This window comes from Ictalurus furcatus, chromosome 17, assembly GCF_023375685.1.
Source record: "Ictalurus furcatus strain D&B chromosome 17, Billie_1.0, whole genome shotgun sequence".
NCBI classification, from domain to species: Eukaryota; Metazoa; Chordata; class Actinopteri; order Siluriformes; family Ictaluridae; genus Ictalurus; species Ictalurus furcatus.
In genome coordinates, this window is record NC_071271.1 from 6,418,320 (window position 1) to 6,440,624 (window position 22,305).

At 42.9% G+C, this 22,305-nt stretch overlaps 1 protein-coding gene across 1 annotated transcript in view; it reads right to left on the minus strand.

Annotated features, from left to right (window-relative positions):
- nxn (nucleoredoxin) overlaps window positions 1–22,305 on the minus strand; it is an 82,731-nt gene that overhangs the window by 13,726 nt on the left and 46,700 nt on the right. The window contains exons 2-5 of the mRNA XM_053647273.1: window positions 11,231–11,348; window positions 5,316–5,449; window positions 2,367–2,467; window positions 1,693–1,799 (exon numbers count right to left, since the gene is read on the minus strand). Coding sequence (XP_053503248.1) covers window positions 1,693–1,799; window positions 2,367–2,467; window positions 5,316–5,449; window positions 11,231–11,348 — 460 coding nt within the window. The remainder of the gene's footprint in view (window positions 1–1,692; window positions 1,800–2,366; window positions 2,468–5,315; window positions 5,450–11,230; window positions 11,349–22,305) is intronic.

A 22,305-nucleotide genomic window follows, 5' to 3' on the forward strand; every position in this document is an offset into this window, starting at 1 on the left:
AGATTAGATCAACGGGTAGATTTTCACACCTTTGGAAGTGCCAGTCTATCTCAACTTACTTCAATAAGCTTTGTTGGCGCATTTATTTTGGCACGAGTATAAGTAAAACCTGAGGTATTCAAGGATTACGTAATGAATGCTTTCAAACAGACAGACGGAGGATAAATTAAAGGGAAAAACCAGCATCTTAATAAGTGGATGAACTACCACAAGCTGCCAGAGTTGCTTTAATGCTCCTTGGCATAGACTGTACAAGTCTCTGGAACTGTATTGGAGCGATGAACTCCATTCTTCTCAAAGATATTCTGTCAGTTGGTGTTCTGATGATATTGTTGGAGAACCTTCTCTCCAAACACTCCGCTCCAAAATCTCCCATAGGTGTTCAACTGGGTTGGGATCTGGTGACTGTGAAGACCACAGCGTATGATTAACCGCATTATATCGTTATCAACCCTTCAGTGATCCTCGTGACCTGTGGGTGAGGCGGGAACATCCTGGAAGAGACCGCTCCCAACAGGTTAGAAATGTTTCATCGTAGGATAAAGAATAAAGAATGATTTGCATCTCTCTAAGGGGACCAGTAGACACAAAGATGCCCCCAGAGCACCACTGGTTTTTTTTTTCCCCTTTGTCACCCATCTGTAGCTTCTAAAAGTGTCCATGGTGTTTTTTTTTTCTCTCAGCATTGCTTGGAATTCATTCAGACCCAGATGATTCAGGACCCAGATAATTCAGGACCAAGATGATTCAGGACCAAGATGATTCAGGACCCAGATGATTCAGGACCCAGATGATTCAGGACCAAGATGATTCAGGACCCAGATAATTCAGGACAAAGATGATTCAGGACCAAGATAATTTAGGACCCAGATGATTCAGGACCAAGATAATTCAGGACCAAGATGATTCATGACCCAGATGATTTAAAACCCAGATTCAGGACCCAGATGATTTAAAACCCAGATTCAGGACCCAGATGATTTAAAACCCAGATTCAGGAAACAGATGATTCAGGACCAAGATGATTTAGGACCCAGATTCAGGACTCGGATGGATTCCCTTTTTGGGTCTCATTCCTCTCAAGGTTTCTTCCTCATATCGTCTCAGGGAGTTTTTCCTCTCACACTGTCGACTTTGGCACGCTCATTAGGTATAAATTTATAAATGTAAAATTTATATCTGGAATTGATATTTCTGTAAAGCTACTTTGTGACAATGCCCATTGTTAAAAGCGCTATACAAATAAAAACAAACTGAACTGCATTCAGTCTTGTCTTGACTTTGTCTGTCACCGGCAAATTAAATGCCCACATACCTTCAGCGACCCCCAACATGAAACAGCAACACCAGCAGGCATTACAGCTGCAGGCATCAGTAAAACAGGCTTTTGAAAGGCAGACCCTGATAACAGCTGTCCATTTGATGTGGAGGTAAAGCATGCTTCCCCAGAGGCAGGCTGGGAATCTTACTGAACACACTTCCAGCTTTGGCCTTCACAGAAACGCCATAATACTGGGTGGGGGAGAAGCAGCATTGAACAGTAACTCAATAGCAAACTTGATCAGCTGCCCACATTCCTCAAACTCCACAGCCGTGCCTCTCTCCTTCCCTCTTCCCCTCCTTCTCCTTCCATTTACATGCTTTTCTGATCTCAGCCTCACCAATACACATCTCTCCAATGCAGTTACACACCTTGTATGCCGTAGAGTCTGTTGAGGCGGGATCTCCTGGCCTCGTCCGTGTACGGCACGGCCAGCCACGGCATCTCGCTGAAATACTGCGTGAAGGAATCTTCTGATCTGCAAACACAAACATCTTTTTTTTTCTTCTTCTATATTTAGTTGTACAGTTCCACACACAGCAGGGAAAATGCACAGAAGAACCTACTGCAGCGGTTAACGAATTGAAGAGGGAAACTGCAATTTCCTTCAGGATCAATACAATTTCTTCCTATCTTTCCATCCATCCATCCATTCATCTATCTAATTCAATGAATATGCAAATTGTAAAAGTTCACAACCGGGAACTGTCACATCTAACACCACAGCGTTGCTGAATTCTCAATTCTGATTGGTCAGAAGGTGTTGATTCATTTTTTTCTCTTTGATTAATAACAGCTGCAAGGCAAATCACAGGCTTATATTCATGCAGAGAGGCAGGTGTGTGTGTAAACAAGTGTTTACAGCTACTAATTGATGACAAGGGACTAATTTGCCTTGTGGATGTTGCATGACATTAACTGTGACTGTAAACAGATCAAAAGTATGATGTTCTTTAATTTAAAAAAACCGGTCACGTGTGGTTCTGTCCATGTGTGCGAGATATGGAATGTGCCTCCCAATTGTGTACAAAGTCTGCTTCTTTACCTGTCGGCACTCACAAACACGATCTCGAACTTGTGTCCAGACTCCTTCACTTTCCGATAAGACTCCACCAGCACTCGGGTGAGACTGCGGCAGGGCGGGCACTGCGTCCACACGTCCAAACACACCACAGGAAAAGAGTAATGCGATGAGCCGGACATTTCACTTGGGTCAGAGTCTGATCTCTATCTCTCTCTCACTCTTTCTTTTGCTCTCTCCCTCTCACTCGTTCTCTCTCTCCCTCACACTCGTTCTCTCTCTCTCTCATTCTCTCTCTCTCTCATTCTCTCACTCACTCATTCTCTCTCTCTCTCTCACACTCATTCTCTCTCCCGCTCACTCATTCTCTCTCTCTCTCACACTCATTCTCTCTCTCTCTCACACTCATTCTCTCTCTCTCTCACACTCATTCTCTCTCTCACACTCATTCTCTCTCTCTCTCACACTCATTCTCTCTCCTGCTCACTCATTCTCTCTCTCTCTCACACTCATTCTCTCTCCCGCTCACTCATTCTCTCTCTCTCTCACACTCATTCTCTCTCTCTCTCACACTCATTCTCTCTCTCACACACACTCATTCTCTCTCTCTCTCATTCTCTCTCTCACACCCATTCTCTCTCTCTCTCATTTTCTCTCTCTCACACTCATTCTCTCTGTCACACACTCATTCTCTCTCTTTCTCTCTCTCTCATTCTTTCAACACCCTTATTACCGTTTGATTTTACTCTTCTGCACCTGTATACTGTAATACTTTATAATCTGGAGTCACCCAGAAGAGGATGGATTCCCTTTCGAGTCTGGTTCCCCTCAAGGCTTCTGTCCAATGTCATCTCGGGGAGTTTTTAATTCCTTGCCAATGTCACCTCTGGCTTGCTGGCTTGCTCATTATGGAACAAAATCATCTGGATTTCTGTAAAGCTGCTCTGTGACTATTGTCTATTGTTAAAAACCCGCTACACAAATAAACCTGATTAAAATGGAACAACACAGTTACACAGTATTTTCTAGCCTGAGGTTGTCTGAGGTTACGTGAGGTTGGGTTCATAGACATGACACTTGTTTGTTTTGTTTTTAATTGGTTGGGAAAGACTTGTTCCTGACAAGGTGCAGATGCTGTGTGTCAGGAAACCAGTAAACCTTTTTTTGAGAATGAGGCCTATATTTCCACTGGGTTCCACTATTACATAATTAGATGGAGGAGTTATTATTGGTAAACATGTTTTACCTTTAAGTAGGAACACACATTAGAACATTCCAATGAAGACATTGTCATAAATATAGACAAGAGATTATTTTTTTTACTGCTTTTATTGCACCAATACAGCAATTTGGTTTCTTCCTCAGACCACATACAGTCTGAGATGACAATGAAAATCTGGATTATTATTATTATTATTTTTTGGGGCGGGCGGGGGTAGGGGGGCATTTAAAATTGGAAATAAACAGAAGGTTTTAGAATTTTGAAAACAAAGTAAAAATGTTCAATATCTTGAAGATTAAATCTTCAAGATTCTGCATTATTCCTAGGTCCCCAGTTAAAATGTAAGCAAATCTGTGATATTGACCATGTTAAATGCTTTGTACAAGAGCTCAGATTTTCCTCACGTCTAATCTCTTCTATTGAAGCGTGTGTTCAGACGACACTCCGATGGATTCGATCTAAAACTGATCATAAGTCAGGACCAAGATGATTTAGGACCCACATTCAGGACCAAGATGATTTAGGAACCAGATTCAGGACCAAGATGATTCAGGACCCAGATGATTCAGGATCAAGATGATGGATGGGTTCCCTTTTTGAATCTGGTTCATCTCAAAATAAGATTTTGTACAAACTTGTGGCTTCAATAAAGCAAAAAATGGGACGTACCAAATACTACGGAACTCAAATTCATGCAAATATTTGTTGCGTTAAACTAGAAAAGAACGCAAACTAGAAGCATTTTCCCAATGGTCTCGGACTTTTGGACCCCACTGTATGACAACATTCAAACTCGTGTTTTTCTCCAAACAATGCGACACATTTTCCCAGTGAAATGGCATATTTGAGCAGGAATAATGCGTCAGGAATTTGGTTGTATCCATAAGGGGATGGGGTGTATCATGTATCGTGAGATGAAGAATTCAATTCGATTCAATTCAATTTGATTTGTATAGCACTTTTAACAATGGTCATTGTCTCAAAGCAGATTTACAGAAACATATAAACACAGGATACAGATTTTAAGTGTGTGAATTTATCCCTAATGAGCGAGCCGGTGGCGAGGAAAAACTCCCTAAGATGTTAAGAGGAAGAAACCTTGAGAGGAACCAGACTCAGAAGGGAACCCGTCCTCATCTGGGTAACAACGGATAGTGTGAAAGTAAAATAAAAGTTCATTATGGTTTAATATGAAGTCTGTTTGTTGAACTAGTCCACTGTTCACTAAAGAAGACCTGAGTGTAAAACTGCATGCGGTAATTGCAGTCCCAAGGCCATAGTAGAAAATCCTGCTGTTTTCTAGTCAGTATCACTGTGACTTAAGATTAAGAATAAGCTGACTCAGCATTTTTTACTAGATGATAGCTAGGAATGGCGGAGGAGGAACATGACACGATCAACTTTTAAACCCTCAACTTTTAAACCCTCTGCACTAAATGAGTGCAGAAATCAGAGATTGCTTAGAGGCAAGTCTTCAAAACCTTGAGGCGCTCTGTGCTTTTGGGGTGAAAACGCACAACCCCTGCACACTGAGGGTGAAAAAGAGCTGCGAGTGGCCCGCGTCCACACGTCACACTTGTTTACTAGTGGAGAAGTTCAACGCTAATGGAAATAATACTGAGGTTTAGGTGTTCAGTAAACTCGCTTTCTTGAGGCATGTTACTGTTTTAGGCGCGCTCTACTTTCCGATATTAGAACCCGAATAGTTCCAATAGTTTGGAGAAAAGTGTTGGAAGTGTGACTCCTCTCACCCAGTGAGCAGAGAAGTAAATCCCCACGTAGGAGCCCTCCAGGGTGCTGCTGTCTGCTGTCTGTCTGTTGTTACTGAGCAGGGGTCCGGACACCACCTCCGCAAAGGGCTTCGGCCCCCACGGGAACTCCAGACCTGAGATACGGAGATAGACAGACTCGTATTACATACACATACATACACATACACACACATACACATGCACGCACGCACGCACACACACATACATACATACACACACACACACACACACACGCATGTGCATACATATGTGTTGTGCATATATTGTACAATAATTTGAATAAACCGCACACACTTGATTCAGTTTGATCTGCTGACCACCTCCCTCTCTCTCACACACACTTTCTCTCTCTCTCACACACACACACTCATTCTCTCTCACTCATTCTCTCTATCTCTCTCACTCACTCATTCTCTCTCACACACACACTTTCTCTCTCTCACTCATTCTCTCTCTCATTCTCTCCCTCTCTCACACTCATTCTCTCTCTCTCACTCATTCTCTCTCTCATTCTCACACTCATTCTCTCCCTCTCTCACTCATTCTCTCCCTCTCTCACACTCATTCTCTCTCTCATTCTCACACTCATTCTCTCCCTCTCTCACTCATTCTCTTCCTCTCTCTTTCTCTCTCTCACACTCATTCTCTCTCTCATTCTCTCCCTCTCTCATTCATTCTCTCTCACACTCATTCTCTCTCTCTCACTCACACTCATTCTCTCTCTCTCTGTGTGTCTTTTCACTGTATGCTCATTGATTTCCACCCTTCCAAAGAAGGTGGTTCTTGAAGGAAGGTGAAAGGGGTTTTTTTTGTTGTTTTTTTTAAAGAGTAAATAAGAGCAGGCTACACTCACTGAAAGTGCCCTTATACAAGTGCCTTTTTGACGGAGAGCTTCATTAGGCCCAGAGGCTGTATCCCACCGAGCAGCTCCTGCTCCTGCTCTATTGTTGAGTGAGTGCTGAAGTGCTCTCTATCCACTCGGTGCAGGCCGACGCAGAGCCACCGTTCAGTGAAAGGCCTCCTATAGAACTCTCGCTCACCGCTTCACACTTTCTCTCTCTCCTCTGCCTCCACCATACTGCTACATTCACCACACCCTTCATACCGCATGCTGAATACAGATACACTGTCACACCCCATTAACAGACTGTGAATCATTAATAGCAGTTACTGCACGAACACACACCTGAACACACACAAACCACACGTTAATCTCACTTCGAGCTAAAGCTTTCCGACACAAAAGTCTTCAGGACAGGTTCTGTTTGTCTAGAACATGATGAGCTGCACTTTCTTCTTAATAACTTAATAACAAAAGAGAGAAAAAATAGAGAGGCTGCTAGGATGTAAGTGACAACAGGAATACCTTCACCCCTGCCCTGTGGAGGTTGTTGTTGACTGTTGTTTTGGGGTTTTTCCTCACAGCTCACACAATGCTTACATCATCAGTTGTTGTTTTCCTTGGCCGACCCATTCGGTGTCTGTTGCTCAGTACACCAGCGGTTTACTTTCTTTTGCAGGACATTCCAAATTTTGTATTGGCCATGCCCAATGTTTGTCTTCATGTTTTCTCAGCTTCAAAATGGCTTGCTTTTCTCCCATAGACAGCTCTCTGATCTTCACGTTGGTTTATCCTTTTTAACAACAAACGCAGTCTTCACAAGTGAAACTGAAGACTAAAACCAAGAGTAGATTTCAGAGCTATTTATTGTTTAAACAATCAACCTAACAAGAGACACCTGGGTAACAAGAAACACCCGACAGTCAAATGTTCCGAAATGGTTGCTCGCCTACAAATTAGGTGGTCTGATACAAAATGTGCTATATTTTCTATACTGTTTAACACATCTACAGAAAAAATACCAGGAAATAAAAGCTGAAATTCTAAAAACTCTCTTCTTATATTCATTTTATGATCTCAAACCCAAATGTCTTCAGTCTACAGCAATAAATAAATAAATAAATAAATAAATAAATTGGCCTTGCTGTTCCAATAGTTTCAGAGGGAACCATATAAGAGGAATAAAATGATTAAAGGTTATTGGAAATGAATTGTCTTCGGGGTGGCAACATGACACCACCTTGTTGTTGATTATTTTCCCATAACCGCACGCTCCTTTGGGTTTTATTCTTTATATTATACAGCCCCGAGTTCTGTCCTCTGAACCAAACATCATCTAAAACAGTTTCAGCAAACATTCACCACAGAAACTTACTCATATTTATGCACACACACACACACACACACACACACCAGGATGGCCAATTGCCTGGGGCCACCTAAGCTTGTAAGCCAAGAGTCTGGTCGTCTTTGTCACTCAACATGACTAACGCTTACTTTCAAACGCTTTTCTTTTCACTCGGACTGACAAATAACCCTCAGTTCATTGTCTTTACATGACAGGTAGGAGAAGAATGAAAACATTACCCATAACAAAAAATAAACCTGTAACCTGGAAACAAAATGACCACGAAACCAGCACGGCTCCATGGGATCACGAAATGCCGCATTAGTAACGCAGAAACGGTATAGCACCAATAAACGTGCTGTTCAAAGATTTGTTTAAACACTAGGGCGCAGAGAATCAGATCATCAGGGTTCTTGTTCCTTGCAGGATCTGGATAGTGTACAGTATACATGAGTCTGTGGGTGGAGAATCTGAAGCTGAAACTAGAGCGTCAAACTAGAGCTGGCAGCTCCAACAACATGATGGCAGACAGGCTTGACATAATAATTGTATGGCTGTCTGGAAACGCTGAATATGACTGAATTCTGACATTCAGCCAAAACTGACGAGCAACTTGAGTTCTTGCCAAAATCTTTTTTAATGTTAATGAGCTTTTATTAGTCATATATACATTACAGCACAGTGAAATTCTTTTCTTCGCATATCCCAGCATGTTAGGAGGTTGGGGTCAGAGTGCAGGGTCGGCCATGATACAGCACCCCTGGAGCAGAGAGGGTTAAAGGACTTGATCAAGGGCCCAACAGTGGCAGCTTAGCAGTGCTGGGGCCTGAACCCCTGACCTTCTGATCAGTAACCCAGAGCCTTAACTGCTAAGCCACCACTGCCACCAATTGGGGGGAAAAAAAAGATCCAGATGCAATTTCATAATCCATCACACTAAAATAAATGGCGTATCAGAATAGTACTTAGTGCAGGAGAATGATATTTGGGATGAAGTCAGATTAGTCTGGCTACCTACTTCATGCCATGGTGAGTCGCTTTAAACGCTCTGCTGAGCTCTGACAGGGGTTACAGAAAGGTCTTCGTATCGAAAATGGTGCAGCACACACAGCAAAAACTACATGTGACAGTCGGCTAATCAGGGATGTGAGTCACGTGACTCACAGTGTTCATGTTCCGATACAAGGCTGACGGAAAGAGTGATGGTTGGGTACAATATCAGGTAAAACAGCTACTGAAGAGGTTTTACCTCGGCTTTTGAATAGCCTTCATTTTGCTGCCCTGAACACACCACTGCTGTGTACACTTTTACAGTGCTGTGTAAAAAAAAGTATTTGCCCCCATCCTGATTTCTTCTGTTTTTGTGTATCTCTCGTACTAAATTGTTTCAGAAATTAAAACAAAATCTAAGATAAAACAAAGGCACCCTGAGTAAACACAAAATACAGTTTTTAAATGATAATGTTATTTATTGACGCAAACACGTTATCCAATACCACCTGGGCATTTTTTGAAAATGTACTTGCCCCCATAGTTACTAATTCCTCAAATCTATGACACTGCATTCATAATGGGGTTCAGCTGGACTAGACACAACCAGACCTGATTACTGCAAACCCTGTTCAATCACATCAACACTTAAATAGAACTTTTTCAACAGCATGAAGTTGGTTAAAAGGTCTTACCCAGTAACACACTATGGCAAAGTTGAAAGAAATTCAGAAATGATGAGGAAGAAGGTGATCGAAATACATCAGTCTGGGAAGGGTTATTTCAAAGGCTCTGGGACTCCAAAGAACCACAGCGAGAGCCATTATCTCCAAATGGAAAAACTCGGCACAGTAGTGAACCTTCCCAGAAGTGTCCGACATTCCAAAATTCCTTCAAGAGCACAGCAACGGCTCATCCAGGAAGTCACAATAGCACAACATCAAAGGATCTACAGGCCTCTCCTGCATCAATAAAGGTCACTGTTCATGACTCCACTATCAGAAAGACACTGGGGGAAAATGGCCTCCATGGAAGTGAGGCGAGGTGAAAACCACTGCTAACCCAGAAGAACATTAAGACTCGTCTGAATTTTGCCAAAACACACCTTGATGATCCTCAAACCTTTTGGGAGAATGTACTGTGGACTGATGAGTTGAAAGTGGAACTGTTTGGAAGACAGGGGTCCCGTTACATCTGGCGTAAACCAAACACCGAATTCCACAAAAAGATCATCATATCTACAGTTGAGCATGGTGGAGGAAGTGTGATGGTGTGGGGATGCTTTACTGCTTCTGGACCTGGACAACTTACAGTAATTGAGAGAAACATGAATTCTGCTCTCTACCAGAAAATCTTAAAGGAGAATGTCCAGTCTTCAGTCCGTAAACTGAAACTCAAGTGCAGCTAGATTATGCATCAAGACACTGATCCAAAGCATAGGCGTAAGTCCACCTCTGAATGACTTAAAAAAGCAAAATGAAAGTTTTGGAGTGGCCTCATCAAAGTCCTGATTTGAACCAATTGAGATGCTGTGGCAGGACCTTAATCAGGAAGTTCATGCTTGAAAACCCTCCACTGTGGCTGAACTAAAGCAAAGCAAAGAAGAGTGGGCCAAAAATTCCACCACAGCACTGTGAAAGACTGATCTCCAGTTATTGGAAGCGTTTGGTTGCAGTTATTGCTGTTAAAGGCGGCACAACCAGATTTTAAGTTTAAGGGGACAGTTAGCTTTTCACATGGGTGATAGGTGTTGAATAACTTTTTTTGCTTCAATAAAAATACATTTTTAAAAAATAAATGAAAACTGTATTGTGTGTTTAATCAGGTTGACTTTGTTTTATGTTGTATGTCATTTGAAGATCTAAAACTATTTAGTATGAGATATACACAAAAACAGAAGAAATCAGGATGGAGCAAATACGGTAAATGGTCTATACTTATATAGCGCTTTTTTAACCTTAGCAGTTCTACAAAGTGCTTTACATTGTTTCTCATTCACCCAGTCACACACACACACACACACACACACACACACACACCAATGGCAATAGAGCTACCATGCACAGAGCTTGCCATTGGGAGCAACTTGGGGTTCAGTGTCTTGCCCAAGGACACTTCGGCATGTACGGTCATGTGGGCCAGCAAATACTTTTTCACAGCACTGTATATACACACACCTAGAAGAAGAGGGAGCTGTCGGGTTGAAAAACAGCTCCTCATCTCTGCTTCCCTGAATGGAAGCGCACTAATGAGCAGAACGAATAATTCAGCATGGCTACTGCCAGAGTTGGGGTTCATTAGGCTGGGCAGGAATCTGTCATTCTGCTCATGGGAACGCCGATTCCTTTTGCTGAGGGGATTTCACACATGCCACTGTGCTTCTTCATCTACCTGAAGACAAATGAGGCTTTCTGTGCTGTGCGCTAAGGGGGTCGGGTGGCATTTAAGAGCAGGGTGTCAAAATTATTGATAGGGCAAAACAAGAGAAGATTCCCTTCTACTTGTGTACATCAGTCATGGGCACAGTGCTTTAAGGTTTAATGAGCAGAGGAGAGAAGGATTTTCTTTATGAGCAATCAATCATGGGCACACACCTGGCTATATATATATACTCTGATATATGTGCATGTGTGTGTGATATATTTATATATACATACATACATATATAGTAATGGCAGTGAAATAATACAGTGTGTGTGTGTTGGCGGCTCTCACCTTTAGGGTCATCTTTCACCACAAGTAAACCGTTGCGACACACCACCTTCCCCGTCGTTGCGTCCACAAACACCAGCGAGGGGATACTGGTCACCTTGTACTTGTTCCACAGCTTCATCTGTACAGAGAGAGAGATAGAGACAGACAGACAGAGAGAGACAGAGAGAGAGCGAGAGAGACAGAGAGAGAGAGGGACAGAGAGAGAGAACGAGAGACCGACAGCGAGAGAGAGCGCGAGAGATAGAGAGAGAGCGAGACAGAGAGAGACAGAGAGAGAGAGACAGAGAGAGACAGAGAGAGAGCACGAGAGACAGAGAGAGAGCGAGACAGAGAGAGAGCGAGACAGAGAGAGACGGAGAGAGCGCAAGAGACAGAGAGAGCGAGACAGAGAGAGACAGAGAGAGACAGAGAGAGAGAGAGAGAGTGCGAGAGACAGAGAGAGAGCGAGACAGAGAGAGAGCGAGACAGAGAGAGACGGAGAGAGCGCAAGAGACAGAGAGAGAGAGAGAGAGAGCGCGAGAGACAGAGAGAGAGAGACAGAGAGAGACAGAGAGAGAGCGAGACAGAGAGAGAGACAGAGAGAGAGAGAGAGAGAGAGAGAGAGATGAATATGTGTATTATAGGACAATAATTAATAACGGGGTGGTGTAATGTGAAGCAAAGTGACAACAGTGACACAAATGATAAATGAATTATCGTATTTATAATTATATCAAAAATGATACAACAGTCAGTTCCAGTCCATTATTTTGATTGGTCAAGCGGAGTGCTTATATCTCCTAGAACCGCACTGGGATGTTTCACGGTGTGTATCACTCCACTCATCTGTGTTTGCAGCGTAAAATTCCACTTCCTAGTTGGAAACAGTTCCTACAGTAGAGTTTGGCGAGATCAGCAGCGGACATGGCAAACGATCATTTTTGAGGAATGGAACTTTTGGCTTAAAATATGAAAGATCATCAGTCGAAGATGAAAAGGAAGACTCGACGCCAGCAAGCCCATGGGCTATGAAGTGAGCGTAGATTCTTTGGGATCTACTTCCGCTAGACGAGCAAAAATATTCGGCCATATTGTGTCCGTAATGTCACGTAATCGATGTGCATTTCTTGTTCTGAGCAATGGTGTGCTTATACTGAATATATCGGCACGGCTGTGATTAGCTACGGTACTCCCAGCCATGCCGATATTCATGATCGTGTGATATTGCTTAAACATTTTCCACTAACAGCACATTCCGAAATGTTTTCCATACCGTTTCTCCTACACAGGCTCATGCAGAATGGAGCCTATCCCAGGGAACTCGAGGCACAAGACGGGGTCCCAACCCATCACAGAGCACAATCGCACAAGCATTCACACACAACACTACAATCAATTTGGAAATGCCACTCAGCCTCCAACGCATGTTTTTGGACTGGGGGAGGAAACCGGAGTACCCGGAGGAAACCCCCTGGGAGAACACGCAAACTCCGCTTACGCAGGGCGGAGACTGGATTCGAACCCCCAACCCCGGAGGTGTGAGCCAAACGTTCTAACAACGTTTATTAAACAAGCCACATACTTTTTATCTGCTTGCAGTTACATCAGATCTTGTCATGACTTACATTATAGCAGCAATAAACGACACTTCCCTTTACAGCCTCTATTTTCTCTCTCTCTCTCTCGAAGTTAATAAGACAAAACAATAAACAAAAAAACCAAAACAACAACAACAACAAAAAACCCTAGGCCGTCTGCCCTTAAACTTTCCTGTGTGGGAAAACCTAACCCTAACCGTCCCAAAGCACTGACACGGTCGACTCCTTCCAGCAAGCAAATAAACATCGTCTCCATAGCAATGATTTTTCTTTCCTTTCAGACGCTATACAGTCGTGAGAAAAAGAAAGTACACCCGCCTTCCCGTCTTTATTTTTAATTTATCTGGGCCTAAATGTCAATAGTGTGGTCCTCACCCACTTCTATACACTATCCTATAACCTCAGGTGATAACTGTATACAGTTCCCTTGACTGAACATCCCTGTGTAAGCTGTTACTATAGAAACAATAACGTATTAAAACAAGTTTGTTAATACACACATGGGATTCATCTTGCACAAGAGCTACAAATCTTCCAATCTTAAAAGATGTACTGTTTTAAGTGTAATATTTACACGGCCGTGCATTTTAAATCACTGCCTTAAGGCATGCATTACTTCAGTTAAACGGTACAGGGGAGATTATGATCTGGCGCAAAACTAAATATGAAGCTGCGGATACTGTGGTTAGAGATTAGATTCAAAGAATGCTGGAGTATTCCTTTAAATCGCGATCGTTAGATGAGCCTGAATTTAAAAAAGTGAGTATTTGTGCCATCTTTGCTTTGTTTCGTCCTATCGATTCATCCGTTTCAAACACAGAACCAGTGGCGATTTGGCTAAAGGCAGGAATCACGACAGCTACAAGGCCGCTTCAGCTTTAGAGTCGGACTTCTGAGGAAATCCGAGTGGAAACCTTCGTCTCCCTTCTGCTTCACAAAGCCAACGAGCGAGCGGAAAATCCACACAGTAAGAAGAAGAAGAAGAAAAAAAAGAGTCCGTGTTTAATATAATAAAAGGAAAGAAAAACTGTTTAAAAACACAAACAGAACCCTGAACTCACTGCGCACTACGTTTCTGCATTCGCAAAAGAACAAAACGTGATGAATAATTCAGCGGTGTACATGCGGAGCGCTGAAAGAGCTGGAGGATGAAGGGACGCTTAAGAAGGAGCTGACGGACGGATCGGGGGGAGGAAGGTTTATTATTTATATGCGATAAAATTGTTTCCTTTTCGGAGACTCCCAAGAAAGTCTTCCTCGCTAACAGAAGTGTGCGTGTGCGCTGCGTGTGTTTCCGAGAGGACGGACAGATCAGAGAGAGCTGCGCTGGATGTGTGAGGTGGGGGTGGTGGACGGGGGGGGTTTACAACAAACAACAACCAAAAAAAAAAAAAAAAAAAAAAGCCCAGAGATTCTGAAAAGAGGATTTTGTTCGTCTGCTGTCGCTCATTGTATGGCGGACGATTTCTTTTCCCAGGGCTGCTTCTGTTTTCCGGTGCTTTCTGTCATGGATTCAGTGGAAAAGCACACGAGTATTAATACCAGGGCAAACCTGCGGGCGTGTCGGAGCAATGCTGTGATATGAAAGTGCAGTACGACAGATTGATGATGTCCTCTCGCTCCGACGTGCTCACATCTGTCTCAAAGCTCAAACCATTCAAAACCCTCAGACTAGCCGGAGCGAGGAACGTTCTACTACACAAGCTGCTTTCCTATTGCGGATAGGACTTTTTTTTTTTCTTCTTTTTTTTTTTTTAGGAAAGGATAAACACATGGACAAGATATGTGGATCCCAAGAGCAACCTCCCCAGTCATTCTGTTACACACACATGTATGCCGTGATGATGAAAACAGGCAAAGAAGTACCAGAGCAGAGTTCCTCTCCAGACTCAGGGGTTTAGTCTGGAACATTAGAGGTTACACAGTACACAGAGACGCCTCCTGCTTTACATCAGCGCTCGTCTTCGCTGCACTCGCACAGTTCTGCTGTCTACATGCCTTTCACACTGGTTCATTCAGGACGCAGCTGACTTACACCCAAACCTCAAATAAGTTAATAGAGGAAGAATTTGCAGGTGGAGGACTCACGTGTGTGTGTGTGTGTGTGTGTGTGTGTGTGTCGACTTGCAGCCAGCATGGATTTGACAGAGATGGAGAAGAAGCGATCCAATAAGAAGGTAGAAACGCAAAGGAGGAAAAGGAAAAGTTCTGGCGTGGGTTCAGCTGGGTCTCGCCGCCGATTATTTACTGCGTGCGAGCGGCATCCGGGCGAGCGTTCAGACCGACGCGGCACAGTAAATCATTCTCGCCTGGACTCACTGAGCAGAGAGAGAGGGAGAGAGAGTGAGAATGAGAGAGAGAGAGAGAGAGAGATGCAGACTGAAATGAAATGAGTCTGAACTGAAGCGGATGATGGCAGATGATCACACCAACTGCAACACCTACACGTCTGTCTAATCAGCTTCAGATTGAACCCCTTTCCTTTTAACGCAGGGGCATGGTGATCACTACGAGGGCAGAATCTCTACAAAGAAGCGCTCAGGCTCTAAGCCAAAAGTAGCACAGCTCTTAGGACATGGCGATGGCAAGCTTGAAAAGAACGCAGCTTTTTAAAAATTTTTTCCCCTTTTCACGTGAACTTTTTTTTTATTATTATGTTTAACACGTCGTTTAATAGAACTGTATTTATTAATGCTAGAAAAGCTGCAGGAATAAGCTTCAACACTGAACACCGTCTTTTGTTCTTGAGCTAAAACGAACATAACGTTAAGGGTTGGGCGATACGATAAAAATCACAATCACGGTACTTGAAGACTTTTCTGTGAAGTGTGAGATCACGATATACTATAGGGCCGGTAACAAACTGCCAGTAGTGTCGCGTTTAAAGATAAATAAATAGTGAAAACTAAGTTTGAGGATACTTTCAGTTAACGTTTCAGTTTAAAAAAAAAAGAAAATAAAAATAAACAGTTTAAAAAGCGAAAAATTAAACTTTTTTTTTTTTTTTAAAAAAAGGTTATAAAGATACTGCAATATTTGTGTAATATCTCAAAGATGTGTGCTGTGACATAATTGGTCACAAGATCAATATTATATACTCGCCGTCCACTTTAATAGGAACATCTGTACACCTGCACATTTATGTAATCAGTCAATCATGTGGCAGCATGATGCAAAAAATCATGCAGATACAGGTCAAGAGCTTCAGTTAATGATCACATCAAACATCAGAACGGGGGAGAAGTGCGATCTCTGTGACTTTAACCATGGCATGGATGTTGGTACCAGATGGGCTGGTTTGAGAGTTTCAGAAACTGCTGATCTCCTGGGATTTTCTAGAGTTTACACAGAATGGTGCAAAAAAAACAACAAAAAAAAACATTGAGAGAGCGACGGTTCTGTGGGTGGAAACGCCTTGTAGATGAGAGAGGTCAGAGGAGAATGACCAGACTGGTCTGAGCTGACAGGAAGTCTATAGTAACTCAAATAATGACTCTTTTCAAGCGTGGTGAGCAGAAAGGCATCTCAGAACACACAACACATCGAACCTGTGAGGTGGATGGACTACAACAGCAGAAGACCACATCAGGTTCCACTCCGGTCAGCCAAGAACAGGAATCTGAAGCTATCATGGGCACAGACTCACCCAAACCGAACAGATGACGACTGGAAAAAGACCATGTGATTTGATTTCTTCTAGTCTTTCTAACAAAGTAGACATTTTAACACACTGAATTAAGACAAAAGTTCCTGCATTTTCCACACGAGCCTTAAAGTACTTTTTTGTTTTTACTTGCACTGTTTGAGATTTGGCCTAACTGTGTTAGAAGAGCTTACAGTCCAATTAAATGAATTAAAAACACAAAAAGATAAATAAACACTAAATACATCAAAACACAATCAGTGCGTTTACATGGACAACAATAATCCACTATTAACCCGATTAAGACAATACTCTGATTAAGAAACTAGCATGTAAACAGCAATTTTTAATTACCTTAATCCGATTAAGGTCATACTGGAAGTAAACACTAATGGAATTAAGACGTGTGGAGTATTCCTGTTTTAGTCGCATTATCGACGTGTATTACAGACATGTACACACCTTAATCACATTATTAACGTCATGTGAGAATTTTCACCGCATTTTGCGACAGGACACGTACACACACGGCAGTGCTCAACCGTTTGACGGCAAACAAGAGAGTACGACTGCGCCCCAAACCGTGTACTTGCCTACTATTGTTCTGTAGCAGGTGAAATACATGTATCTAGGCTGTTATACAGTAGGCAAGTACGCGGTTTGGGACGCAGCCCACGGTTTCAAGCAGTTGTCTATTAGCACGTATAGCACGACAAATAATTAACCGCACTTGAAGATTTCGTAAAAATAAAAATAAAAACACCCAAAACTGTATACGGTACCATAACAAAGACGAACTGTATGTTGATACGTGAAATTCTGGAGGGACGTCAGACGGCGTGGCGCGTTGACGTAATGACGTGTGCCGTTAATCTAATTACGTTCTAAAACATGTAACACGGGAACATGACAGGAGTATTCTAAAAGCGACTCATGTAAACACCTTAATCACATTATTATCTGACTCAGAGTAAGGTCAATAATTAGATTACCGCTGTCCATGTAAACGTTTCACTGTTTCAGTGAATTAATATTTGAATACAAACTGCGAAGGACATTTGCAATAAAAATGAATCAGAACTTTTTGTTTTCTGACACACAGACACTAGACACAGATCTTCCTGGAGAGCATGTAACGGTCTTCCACCGACATCTACATAAAGCCAAGTGTAGAAAACGTATAAAAGCACACGCTGCATTCTCATACACGCACAGAAACATGAACGGCCTGCAAACATGGACTACAGCAGGGGTTCTCAAAATGACCTAGTCAGGGACTCCTTTAATGTAAAAAATAATAACAATAATAAAAATAATAATAATAATAATAATCATCCAGACCAGCTTGGTGCAGATTTACTATATAAACATAATCCGACTAATATTAGGCTTCAATATTATATTTATTCGAGCCATAGAGCTTTTAATTCCAGAATTTTCCACCAACAGAACACACCATAGATCCATGTTGATAATATTTATAGACCACTAATACTAATCAAACATGAATAACTATAACTGACTAATAAACAGAACTTTTATAAAGGCGAGTTGTGATTTCCACTACTATAATATAACTTTAAAAAACACCTCCACCAACAACAACAACAATCACAAGCTCCTGGCTGTGCTTCATGGACCCCATTTATGAGAACCACGGCACTACACAAACGGGTGACACGTGCTTGGTGCTTGTGCTTACAAAACAGGAAGAATGAGAGAAAATTCATGGGGGGGGGCGGGGAGATAAGGAACGGATAAAGGCTCCAGAAGTTAACTGTGGATGTCACACTTCATTTCACACAGTCCAAATTCCAAAGTGTTGGACGCAGGTCAGTGATTATGACACGGCTGTACCCTGTGAAAACCCTGTAACGTGACTATTTCCAACAACGTTCCAACGGCAAGGCAGAGTGTTGAGGAATGAAGACGTCAACCCCAGGCAGCTTTTAGTAAGCAAGACTCATTCTTTAAGGAGGTAACAGCTTTGCCAAAAGGCCCCATGGTGCCCTTCTGCTTTCTTTACAAGCTTGGCAGCTTACTTTCACTCCCCCCAGCCCACCCCTTCCTCAAACTCATCCTTCTGCACCTCAAATGAAGGGAAACCTGTGCTCATACTACATTGAAATAATAAGTCAACCAGAATTGCTCGAAATGACCCCCAGTAACAGGCTGTACACAAGAGACGTACATCAATTGTTAGCTATGTTAGCAGTGTCAGATGAAGTCCTGAAGTATTAGCTGCTGCTGTGGAATTTGAGAGGCCGAGCGGATGACGATGACGTAGTCATCGACTACTGTACTTCCCGTTGTTCCTGCCTTGGCTCTGCATGGATTCTCTCACAGTCTGGAGTAAACCTGGCCCAATGCCATGACCGCATTCAGGTTTCACAAAAACACAGTGTTACACACTGGATACATCTCAGTTTGTCTTGTCAGACAATAAAAGCAGTAGCATTACTATTTTTGGCGACTGCTTAAACAGGGACCTTGTAGCACCAGCTTTACAGAATAAAACTGCCACCACAGAAGCCTTGAACCACAACTGAGAGGAGCGTCTTGGTCACTTAGACCTCAAACACCAGCTGTGACTGTAGCCAGCTTTTACCTGAAATCCTCTGCATCATAATTAGGAAAGCGTCAATTCTTTCCTGGTTCCTGGATCGGTTCCAGTTGTGTGTGTGTGTGTGTGTGTGTGTGTGTGTGTGTGTGTGTGTGTGTGTGTGTATCCTTAACTGCTAATCCTTAAAACCCCTCCTGAATGAACTCCACTGCTCATGTTCGCTCCACTTTACTGCCGTTGTGCACTCAAATAGATTGGTATGTTACTGGGCTCCATAAAGTCAGTAATGTTTTCCACATTTTGAAGAACAAAACAGAGCACCACTTTTAGGAGTGAAAGAAGAAGAAGAAGAAGAAGAAAAAAAAACCCGAAGTCTTACTTCTGTTCCAGACAAATGTGGCGTTTAAACAGCCATGAGGCAGGGAGGCGAGAGTGAAACCCAACCACTACTTCATGTAAAGAACAAAGATTACTGTCATATAGTTCAAGCTTGGTGTACCGTGAATGAAGCCAGGACAACAGTCCCACATTACAGATAACCAAACAGCAATCAATTGCAGTCAAATGACAACATCAGAGCTGACGTTTTCATGGGTAGTGGAGCTCTGGGAGAAGTCCCGGAGCTGCATCAGCCACAACGTCGCGTTTAGACGGATGTCATGTAAACACCCAACAAAAGCAGCACCACAGGTTCTTCCTCTGGGTTAGGCTTCATAATAGTGTGCGCAAAAATGATGTCATACACGTGACACAAAGCCATACTTGTGGCTTTGTGTCATTGGAGCTGTGTAAAAGACGCAAATCCTGTTTCTAGGTGGACGTATTACGTGGTTTTCACTCCGGGCACACGTTAGCTGCGGTCCGAATCCGAGTGAGATTTCAGACTCGCTTGATTCTATCGAACCCCGGTGCGTTTGAGTTCGTCTTACGTCACCACAAACGCACACGGAGAACACAACACGACTCGTGCTTTTGGTGCTATTATGTGCAGCATGCCTCTTCTGTGTCCCACGACGTTCTCCTGTCACTCATGGGACACGTGCGCTGTGGAAACTAATGATGATGTCATCGGGTAAAAACACACGCTCGGGTTACTTTACTTCCAGAACAAGTGCAGACCCGAGTACGAGCTGCGTTCACGTTCACGGGAATCACGGCTCAGTTCTCGGACCACGTCCTCCAGGTAGTCTCGGGTTCGGTACCGTAGTGCGCTTCCCGGTTCGTGTGACAGCTTTCACATTACGGATTTTTCATGCAAACCGGGCTCGGTTTCGGACTAAACTGCCAGTGTGAAAGCTCCTTCGTCGATCCAGGCTCGAAACAAAAAGTATATTTCATCTCAGCTGGTTCGATTGTTATTAGCCCCCTCCCTACTTCCACACTCCCCTGACAGAAAGCAAATCAGACTTCTAAAGAAATGAAGAGTCTCTCTCTCTTTTTTTTAAAAATCAGTCATGCAAGCAATCACACACTTCCCTTTTAAATAAGGAACAGTAATAACATGCTACATTTAACACCTAAAATATTAATCCACCAGACCATTATACAGGCCCTTATGCACCATGATATGAAGGGTAAATAGCTTTCGGATAGATGGCACAGAATTCGACTAACACACCCATTCCCCGTAGAAATCCTGCGCTTTATCAGGACATATCATAGAGCGTCATGCACATTATGAGATCTTAGAGAATAATTCAGTAACAATTAACTTTAGTGGGAGAAAACAGATGGCAAAACAAACAAAAAAAAACGTCAGCGGGATTAGCTGGAAAAAGAGCCTGGACAGGACAACTGAACAGAATGAGACAAAGAAATTTTAAAAAACCAAGAGTGAGACAGACAGACAGACAGACAGACAGACGGATGTCGTTGTTCAGTTAAACAAAAGCCGTTCTCTGAAACTGACTTTAATCCCCAACTTCTGCTCTCTGGCCCAGTGAGAGCAAGATTTCATTTTTGGAAAGATGGCAGGTTATAAGAAGGGGATTGTTTGATTCTGAAAAGCAGGGCTTTAAATCTATGCACAGCATTGTCTCTGACAAATCCCACTTGCCCCTGGGTTTCAGTGACGCAAGGTCAAAGGTCGCAGTAGCAAGAGGTTCCATGTCTCCTGCCCCTCCTTTACACACTACAAAGACAACATATGCACCAAACACAGTGGACAAGCCTGAGCAGGGGCAAGTGATTTCCACCAATCGATATAGAACAAGCCGGATTTTTCTTCGGTCATGGATTATTATAAGTAGCAGTAGCAAGTTTGTGTTTGTGCTTTAAAGAGATAAACTGAACCCGAAAGTGACACTGAGCATCTCCGCTGTTAATTCAAATTCACACTAGCCATTTCCTGTGTTGGCAAGGAATAGCCGAGCAGCTGTTCGCTCTGAAAGTTAAGTGTGTTAATCTTCAATATGTAATCCCTATTGTCCTCTCTGGCTGTCAAGAGGCTAGCAGTGCAGGAACAGCTTGTCTTAGCCTGCCCACCAGCCCCGGCTGCCCACTTAACACTGGCATCATCCACCCACAACAGCTCAGAGAGCTCAGTTCTGCAGCTCCTGGCATGCGCCATCAGCAATTCAAAACACGCTCCCTCCTCCAGAAAATGAGGCATCGCAATACTGCACGGAATGGCTAGTTGGCAAAGGCCCTAGATACACATATGCTTCCAACATTATCGTCACAGCTCCAACACCAGAGGCGGTCATAATAAGACGCTGGGAACTGCAAGAAACGAGTGTCGAATGGAATCTCAATGCCTGCATATGCCACTGGATATAGTGAGGAGAGATTATAGATAGAAGCCGAGAAAGGGTTCCTGTGTTCTCCGACCTTCTGCCCAGCTGAACACCCTCACATACACTACGGGGAGGGGAAAGAGACAGTACGAGGAAGAAATACGGGTTTAGAGATTGGCATTACACCTCATTATTACACCTCAGCGTGATGATCTGCAGCCAGCTCTGGACAAAGATCTCCTTCTATTTTCCTTCTACATTACACATAATAACAGCATCATTTAAGCCTGGTTCATGATTGGTCAGATGTTTGGTGCATTCTTATCTAGTAGTCATCTTGCTACTCAATTCCTCTGAGCACATTTAACACGCATCCATAGTGCTTCAACATCTGTGATGGCAGCCTCACCATGAAAAAATGTGTGCGCGCATTACTATTAGTAATTTACAAATGATTCGATTTTAGTGTACAGATGTATTGTAGGTTATGGAATCCAAAAAAAACACAAAAAAAAACGATAATTGCGACTTTATATCTCACAATTCTGAATTTTTCC